This window comes from Ctenopharyngodon idella, chromosome 15, assembly GCF_019924925.1.
Source record: "Ctenopharyngodon idella isolate HZGC_01 chromosome 15, HZGC01, whole genome shotgun sequence".
NCBI lineage: Eukaryota > Metazoa > Chordata > Actinopteri > Cypriniformes > Xenocyprididae > Ctenopharyngodon > Ctenopharyngodon idella.
In genome coordinates, this window is record NC_067234.1 from 16,746,975 (window position 1) to 16,756,467 (window position 9,493).

At 35.6% G+C, this 9,493-nt stretch overlaps 1 protein-coding gene across 1 annotated transcript; it reads right to left on the reverse strand.

The window, feature by feature from the left end:
* Positions 1-6,338: 6,338 nt before the first annotated feature.
* Positions 6,339-7,283, reverse strand: LOC127495563 (putative gustatory receptor clone PTE03). Its single transcript, XM_051862486.1, has one exon. The coding sequence runs from the start codon at positions 7,281-7,283 to the stop codon at positions 6,339-6,341; it is 945 nt and encodes a 314-aa protein (XP_051718446.1).
* Between the last annotated feature and the right edge of the window lie 2,210 nt (positions 7,284-9,493).

Sequence of the window (9,493 nt, forward strand, 5' to 3'; positions counted from 1 at the left end):
TTTTGGAACCAAAATCTTGTGGCTGGATGATTAGAGTCGTCAGCGAAGGGTTGATCGAATGAAGATTTGATTAAGGAACGTCTGTACTGCAGGAAATTTATGAGAGAATGGTACGGCTGAATTGGAGTTGGCAGATTGAAAATGTAAATGAAGTGACCCTTTTTTGCTCGATCAGTTTTACTTTGTTTAATGAAAAAAGATATGGTTTCGTTATCTACAACCTGTAAATCTGAAATTGAAGGGTGGATATTAGTGTCGAAGTTAGACGTGACTGTTAATTCGGAGCAGCGAAGAAAACCGAAGAAAGCCAGGATGAACACTGCTTCTAACGTGCGGGCGGTGTTGATGGAATGGTAGCCGAGGCGAAGTGTAGAAATGCATTTGGTGAGTATGTTGATAGTAATAGGCTGTCTGGTATCCGGGCGGGTGGGATGGGTTCTTTGAATTCCTTTGATGAGAAGGGAAGTTTGAGAGTTATTTATGGCGGAGGCGGGCTTACTGTAAGCTAATTTATGGAAAAACTGAATGCCGCTTAGATAGCCTTTTATGGACCCGGCTTGGAGGCCTTTTACACTGTTAAGTTGAGATATGAATGACGTAATGGATAGAAGAGAAAAATCGGGAAACGGCAGGTTGTGAGAGAGGTGAAAAGTTTTGAAAGATTTCCATGCTGTGAAACTTGTCGCAGGATAGAGGTGAGAGACGGCTTTATATACCGGCTTCCTCTTGCACTGATTGGTTGATTACCTAAACGTGCGCCTCCCGAATTTTGTTAAATAAAACTTCATTAAGAAAGCTGCAGCTCGTACAGAACACAGCTGCTAGGATTCTGAGCGGAACCAGAAAATATGAATATATCACACCAGTCCACAGGTCCTTGTACTAGCTTCCAGTTGCATTTAGAATTGATTTTAAAGTATGTTACTTGTTTATAAATCACTCAATACATTGCAGATATGCTCACAGAATATAAACCTAACAGATCACTAAGATCAATAGGATCACATCAGTTAGAAATACCAAGGGTTCACTCAAAGCAAGGAGAGTCTGCTTTTAGCTATTATGCCAGCCGCAGCTGGAACCAGCTTCCAGAAGAGATCAGATGTGCTCCAACAGTAGTCACATTCAAATCCAGACTCAAAACACATCTGTTTTACCACTTAGTAAAGGTACCTAGAAGTTACTTGGAAAACTTGAGTATTGGTAACAGTTGAGTACTTAGTTCAGTCAACTTAAAGATTTAAGTAAACTGAACTCAAACAAAAGAGTTTTCCTAATAAGCTTTTGCCTGCTTGATTGCCTTAAATTTCTCAAGCATGTTATACTCAAAGTTGTATGTTGTTAATACAAAGACATATAAAAAGTGTTGGACCATGAATTTATTTTTATTTATTAAACTGCAGATACTGTTCAAATGCATTATTAATATTTGAAATTTAGCTGAATTAAAAACAACAAAAAAACATCTACTTCACATACTAAAAAACATCGTTGTAATACAGTTACTTCCTTTGACATAAAGCAACATGGAGCATTTTACAGTTTTTTTTATTTTATTTTATTTTTTTTTATTTGTTTTGGTACTTTTTCCCAAGTAAGGTGTATATTTTCAAAACTCTTAGTACAAAAACTCCAAACTGATCACACTTCTAACACAGCTAGTAATTCTTTCAAAACTTGATCTCATGTTTTCGTTCTAGTTGTACAAATTGTCATTCTACATAGTCACTGTTTCAAAACATAAGATCATTGTGATATGTAATGAGACATTTCGTTTAATCACCGAAACACAACAGTATGTTCTTTCAGTTTAGTACTTTTAACAGTCAGTTCATTCAATGGCAAACAATGCAAGGTACATGTTTCAAATCGCCCTTGGCTTGTTGCTGAAATAATTACAGTTACACATGCTACAGAAGCCACATTAGAAAATACATTTACATTACTTAAATTACATAATGGACATAAAATCCATAATGTTTATAATAGTATTTATTCAGTGTATCTAAAGGTGTAAAGTATGATACAGTTATAAGGTTTTGTGTATAACAGAGTTTGCTGCCAATAAAGTAAATGTTCTCACTGTACCATGACTGAATCTATACTGTAGTTGACCTTTATAAGGGTTAGTTATAGTAAAGTAGCAGTCTCTACCATGGTAATACCTCTGTTTACAGTATCACATGGCATACTATAATGGAAAATGATGCCATCGGTCTCCCTTCTTCTGATGCATCTTTGATCAATCTGATGTTTCTTTTCCCTTGTACTCTGTCCTGCTCTGTTCACAAATTTCAAATCCCCCTGTATCTCTCTCTCTCTCTCTCTCTCTCTCTCTCTCTCTCTCCCTCTCTCTCACACACACACACACACACACACACACACACACACACACACACACATACACACACACACATTGGTTTTCCATGTTTTATGGGGACTTTTCATATACATAATGTTTTTTATACTGTATAAATGGTATATTCTATCACCTACCCCTAAACCTACCCATCACAGAAAACTTTCTGCATTTTTACATTTTATAAAAATATAATTTCATATGATTTATTAGCTGTTTTCCTCTTGGGGACCAAAAAATGTCCAAACAAGGTCTAAAATTACTAGTTTTACCATCCTTGTTGGGACATTTAATTCACAATGCACCTTCCCCCCCACACACACACTTTGAAAATTGTGGTTATCATCTAAGATAAATTGCTTATAATGTAAAAAGAATTCATTACATTTGGTTATCTATATCAGAAACTGCAAATAAATTCTATAGAAACTATGGTTTTGCGTAGTGAAAAGAAATACTTTGTGATTTTGTGTATTGTACTAACACAATTGAAAATATTCTGAAATGTTTGGAAAAAGTGATATTAGTACTAAGAGTTTTGGAAATTTACCAGTTGCTTGTGAAAATTGCACCAAAGCAATAAAAAAATAAATAAAAAAATAAAAAAATAAATAAAAAAAACTATAACAACTTTTCTAGGTCTTCTTCTGGACTGAAGCACAGGCTTTATTCTTCAACACAATGGTGACCCACAAAACTCAATAGAAACCTTTTAAATCCCAACAGAACATCAAGCACTAACAGAGCCCTCAAGATCTCAGCAGAGGAGGATTAAACAACAAAAACAGCTTAACCAGCTTCACTTGTTACTAACCAGATCATTTTCATAAGTGCACAAAAGTTCTTATTGAGAATTAACAGATGTAAATGGATGATTTATTGAATATAATGAAGTTTGATGTCACCATCATGGTAAACAGTGTTTGCTTTAGTTGGGCTCAGTGTTTGCTTCATGCTGCAATGCATGCTGGAAGCCATCATAGTATAAAATTCATCCATGGTTCCCAGCATGCATAAAGCATAAAGCATGTCACCGTTGTTGAGATTTACATGCTGATTCTTGATGGCTGCATCTGAAAACCTAGGCAGCTAACTTGTTGCCTCGCTGACTTTTCAGGCCATGACTTGTAAGGCAGCGTTTGTGCATTAAGGCACCTCACAAAACTGATTTCGGACAGACTTCTGAGGCAGCGTAACTGACCAGTAAATGCAACTTTCGGACGCCATCTTTATTTTCTAGCTCAACTGTCACAGAATGGAAAGCACAGGATTGCGGGATATCAAAGGCAGCAAAGGATACATCTATGCTGCCTTCAGAAATCGATCAGATGAAGGTATCTCAGGAAGCAGGAAGTGAAGCTAATATTGGATTCGGACGTGCCTTGATGCCTTCCTACCTTGAAACGTGTCCTTCGAAGGCAGCATTTTCCAGTTTTCAGACGCGGCCGATGTCTCTGTATGTCTAGACATGGTAGTAGTTCCAAATGTTTTTCACCTAAAATGTTTAAAAAGGCATGATCTCAACAGAGCTCAGCCTCTTGCTACAGTTTGTTTATAAAACAATGTTTAATCGAGTTTAATGATAAGCCGTACTTTTGATCAGTTATAAACCTTGGGATGAAATCTGTGGGTGTTTGATGATGATTTCATCAGTACAAACCCAATAGATCATTCTCATTATATCTCTTGGTTTTTTTTACCATAACAGCTGTTTCTTATAAACACTGGGTTGCAGCAGTCAGAGAAACACTAACTAAAAGTCAAGGTCAAGAGCCCAACTAAAGCAAACACTGTTCACCATGATGGTGACATCAAACTTTATTATTTTCAATAAATCATCTATATACATCTGTTAATTCTCAAAAAGAACATTTGTCCATGTATGAAAATAATCTGGTTAGTAATAAGTGAAGCTGGTAATGCTGTTTTTGTTGATAACCCTCCTCTGCTGAGATCTGTTGAATAATGCTTCTGTTGAGTTTTGTGGGTCACCATTGTGCTGAAGATTAGAGCCTGTGTTTCAGTCCAGAAGAAGACTTACAAGAGCTGTTAATATGCTACATGTTGGTTTATTTAAAAGGCAGTAACTGTATTGCAGTGATGTTTATCAAGTTTAAGCAGATGTCTTTTTAATTCAGCTAAAATTCCATATTAAAAGTATTTGATCAGTGTCTCCAGTTTAATAAATACAAATAATTTTATGGTCCATTGTTGTTCTGTGCTTTATACTTACAACTTTGAGTAAAACATGCTTGAGAAATGTAAGGCAGTTTCCACATAATGTGAACAAGATTTTTAAGAAAACTTCTTTCAGTTCTTAATTTCATGTATAGACCTATTACTTTTTTTTTTTTACAAGCTTTTTAATCATACTTGAGAGCAGAGAGCAAAACAAAAGACAAAGCAAAACAAACATTTTTTTCTCCTGAAATGGTCAGAGTATAATTCAAACAAAACCATTGAAGACTATAATGTTACAAACAAGCATAAACCATGCTCTAAAGTAATAATAATAATAATAATAATAATAACTAAAATTAATTTTGCAGATTGCCTCAAACTTTTTTTTTTTTTTTTTTTGGTACTGCTTGGCTTCCTTTATTCCCTGATCACCTGCATCTTACTGTGAGCTATTTCTCCACTTAGGATGTAAGGCCAAAATTTATACAGGACACAAAATGGTTTGGAGAGTAATACATTCTTTAAAGACTTAAAATTCCACAGAATATATCATCAGTATAAGGTATGTTTTGCATGCTGGGCCCAGCATGGGATGCCGGTTGCTGGTTTGCTGGTCCCCAGCATGGAAAGCGGGAGTGCCGGCTGGACCAGCTCTGTATATGCACTATACCGGCTTTAACCAGCATAAACCATCCTAAACCTTTATAAATGCAAATAATGCACCTAGCAAAGCCATAATCAAGAAATTAAGAAATAAAAGTATATATCTCTAATTATTAAGGTTATTTAATGTTTTAAAATGATGCATTTGAAAATATTTAATACAGTATTTCAAAGCATACAGTATCTGCACTATATCTCAATAAGCAGCAGAGGGCAATATACTCAAAGTGATTCAGAACAAACTGCAATTCGGATCACTCTTTATCATGACTCATGTGAAATATTGATCTGTAAATTATGGATTTTTCAGCAGGGAAGGAACAAAAGACACAGCACAGCCACAGACTAGTGGCTGAGTGAACAGCACTGTTGCATCACAGTATGAATGTCCCTGTCTATAAAGGACAAATGGTTTACAGAATAGATGGATGGAATGAAAAAAAGATATTATCAAATCTTACGATCTTAAAAAAAATAATACTTTTTAAATAGATTTTGCTATTATTCTTACAGTTCTATACATGCATATTTGAATGGGTTAGATGCAAAAATAATTCTGTGTCTAACAATATAATGGTTTTGGGAAGTTAGGGAACAAATTGTTTCAGTAATAATAATAATCTTTCTTTCTTTATTTCTTTATTTCTTTCTTTCAGTATCTTACATAAAGATGTGATTTCAGAGACATCAATTTATAGATAAGTAGTTAATAGCACTAAACAACTTGTAAGATCTTGTAAAAAGATTATGGAAGTATTAAGAAAAAAATAAATACTGTGTTTAAATCTAGAAATGAAAAACACAGTATTTATTCATATTATTTTGCCATACATGTAACCAATCTTGTGTTCTGAGATGCCAAGGAACTTGGCTCATTACTCAGCTTAATAAATGGTCATTTTAAAACTTAGACTACAATATAACATATATTTATATATTATGTGTATACCACACACCATTTCACACACCATCACCATTGGTACCATTTCAAAAATTGGTTTAGGTTTCTATCTTGTGGTCATAAACTGGAATTGCATTTATCCCTTTTTTAAATATCAGTCAAATTAACTCCAGCAGAAAAGGATATATCAGGATATGCGACAACCTGCTAAACTGTGATTCTAAAGTTATTTGTTCACAATGCAAAAACTTTTTTCTTGAAAAATTTGATCCCTTTGACCCTGATTTCTTTAGTTCTCAATCCATATATAACAGGATTCATTGTCTGTGGCAATATCATACCAGCAGCCGCAATGAATTTTCTTAACTGAGGAGAAATATCTTTTATCCTGTATGAGATGATCGTGAAAAGACCCAAACACTCAAACAAGATAAAGACAACTAGATGTGTACCACACGTCTGCAGAGCTTTACTTCTCGTGTCAGAGCTTTTGTTGTGAAAGCAGGCTATGAGGATCTGTAGGTATGTGTACAAAATCAGACCAACTGTTATCACCTGACAGACAGCTGTCAACACCAGTCCATAAATGTTATTAATGGTCGTGTCTCCGCAGACCAACTGAACCAGGGAGGGATTGTCACAGTATGGATAGGTAAGGTAAGACCTACAGCGAGGCAAACGCAGGAGGAGAATGAAAAGCACGGCTATCAGTGTCAAATTAGAGAGCCAAACCAATGAGATGATCTTCATGAGGTGAACGTTGCTCATAATGGTAGTGTATCTCATTGGCTGGCAGATAGCAACATATCTGTCATATGCCATGGCAGTCAAGATGACGACCGCAGTAGCAGCATATAGATGTATAAAGAAAGCCTGAGTGACACAAATGGAGAACGACATGGTCCTGGTGTCAAACAGGAGCTCCCGCATGATATGAGGGAACAGGCAAGTGGAGCCTATGAGGTCATTAATAGGCAAATTTAGCAGGAGAATGTACATCGGTTCATGAAGACCCTTATTGGTTATGATTGTGAACAGGAGGAAGGAGTTGCAGAACAATATGATTATATAATTCAGAGCGGCAAAGACAAACGCAGCAATGGCCTTCTCAGGAGACAGATCGAAGCCCTGAAGAGACAGATCAGATGACACATTGTAGATATTGCCAGCTGAAGACATGATATCATCCTAAACAAAGTAGAAAAGGGCAAATATTTCAAATATATTACAGCTCGACCAAGTATACTATGGGTAAATGTGTAATATTTAAAATACTTACAACAGATTCTGTACATTTAAAAATCCTTTGCTCTTCTGCATAAGATACGGTGACAGTTATGAGCTGTCAATAACATGACACTTACTAACTGTCTGGTTGATTGACCAAGCAGTCATGCAGCAACCGGACCTTTAACTAGTGTGTGCGCTTTTATCTTGGGTCTTTTATACTGTCTTTAATTTATCCGTCTATGTGGATTATAAACCTCATAAGGGAAAAAACCACTATGACGATGATATTGTCAACAAATCCTTTTTTTTTTTTTTAAATCAGATGAATCAATGAAAGAGCACGACTAACTGTAGAACTTGCCCATTTCTAAGATAGCATGACTAACTGGAGAACTTTAATGTTGCTTTAAATGGTGCATTCTGTAGTTTAGTGGTAATCTAACAAATAAATAAATAAAAAACATTTTCACATTAAGAAATAAATTGTGTTTTTGTGAAGAGTTATCTAAATGGGACCATTTGGGACAGGGCCATGGTCTTTAAAAAGTTTTATAAATTTGTTGACATTTTTAATGACACATAACACATTCATTGCATTTACACCGTTTTGACCAGCAGGCATCACCACTGATCTAGGCTATATGACATTTATATAGATCAGTGGACGTCACCAGCAATTGGCATTTTAAGGGCTTTCAAAACAGTGAACAAACCTTTTTGTTTCTCCCATCACTAATGTATGGTTCGGGTGGCTCCCAAATGTATTTCGCCATATTGAAATGACCCCCGCTGTGTTTCACAAAATGCCGAAGAGAATCCTCACGCTCATTGGCTGCTGCCTCTGTAGATATGCTAGTAGCACAGTGTTGTTTGGCAATGCAAAAAGCAAAAATTAAACTCTGGAACACACTTTTATTGCTTTACCAGCAGAGACAGTTAGGAAGTGTTAGGAAGTCCAATAAAGGCAAAAAAACAAGCATAAACATCGTGGAGAGTAGCCAACTGATGCTCATAATTTACCCGGGGTTACAATAAATACTGGATATTTATGAACCGAAATTTCAGACAGTACATTAATAAACTGTTATGGTTAGTGTTGTGTTATTTAAATATTTGCTGCAGTGTCATTGATTGGACGAACCTGTTTAAAAGCTCTGGCATTGCACATCCTCATATTGCCACCAACTGTAGGCTACTATCAAGTTTTTCCTGAATGGACTTTCAAACTAAATGTTAGAATGGAGCAGTCTTCACTCCAGTTGACATGTTTTCCATCTGACATTTTTCCCTTCAAACAAATGTGCTCATTTAGGATGTTTTCACTGGTTAATGTGATGACTACTGTATAAATATTATATTCAGTGTTGCATGACCATGACCGCTTAAGAAATTAACAAACAAAATTAAGTTTATTAGTATGGTTCCCATGATGACACCTGTAGTGTTTACCTAGCTTTGATGACTAATGATCCAAAAATAAGTTGACTATTGGTTAATTAACAGCTGAACATAAGTTCACAAATAAAACATACATGAAATCTGAAATTTGTTACAGTGTTTTTATAGTTATTTTTTGGAATAAATGTAAAAATGCTTAAAAAAAAACACTAACTTTATTACATTTATGGACCTGCTTTTAATATACAAGAACATTATTTTTATTTTTTTTATTTTGTTGATATAGTATAAGAATTCCCAGATAGCACATGCAAGTCTCCGAGATTTCTGTAAGTCTTGGCTGTGTCTCTCGTTCCTTGTTCCTCTTCTGGATATTCCCCGTCGAGACAGTTTTGGATTACCTGTTGGACTGGTTTGCCTATTGCAGTCTCTGCGCTACCAAGAAATTGTCACGTATAGTTTTGGGTTTTGTTCATGTTTTCTTTTATTTTGTAGTTTTATTCATGTTGCTTGCTTGTCATGCTTCCCTTGCTCCTCATGTTCTCCCTTAGTCTCTGTGTCATGTTCTGATTGGTTGTTTATGGTCGTGTGGTTTTCAGTTTTGTGCTGTCATTGGTTCCCTTGTTCTCCATAGTACTTTGTCGTGTATTGTTAATGTAACCCTGCTGTCGGTGAGTCTTATAGTCAAGTCAAGTCAAGTCAATCCTATCCTGTTCATGCTCGAATCTGCTCTTTGCCAAGTCAAGTCTGTTCGTGTTCAA

What these genes read in the sequence shown, in the direction of transcription:
- LOC127495563 (XM_051862486.1), bottom strand. Translation starts at nt 7,283, where the DNA reads ATGTCTTCAGCTGGCAATATCTACAATGTGTCATCTGATCTGTCTCTT.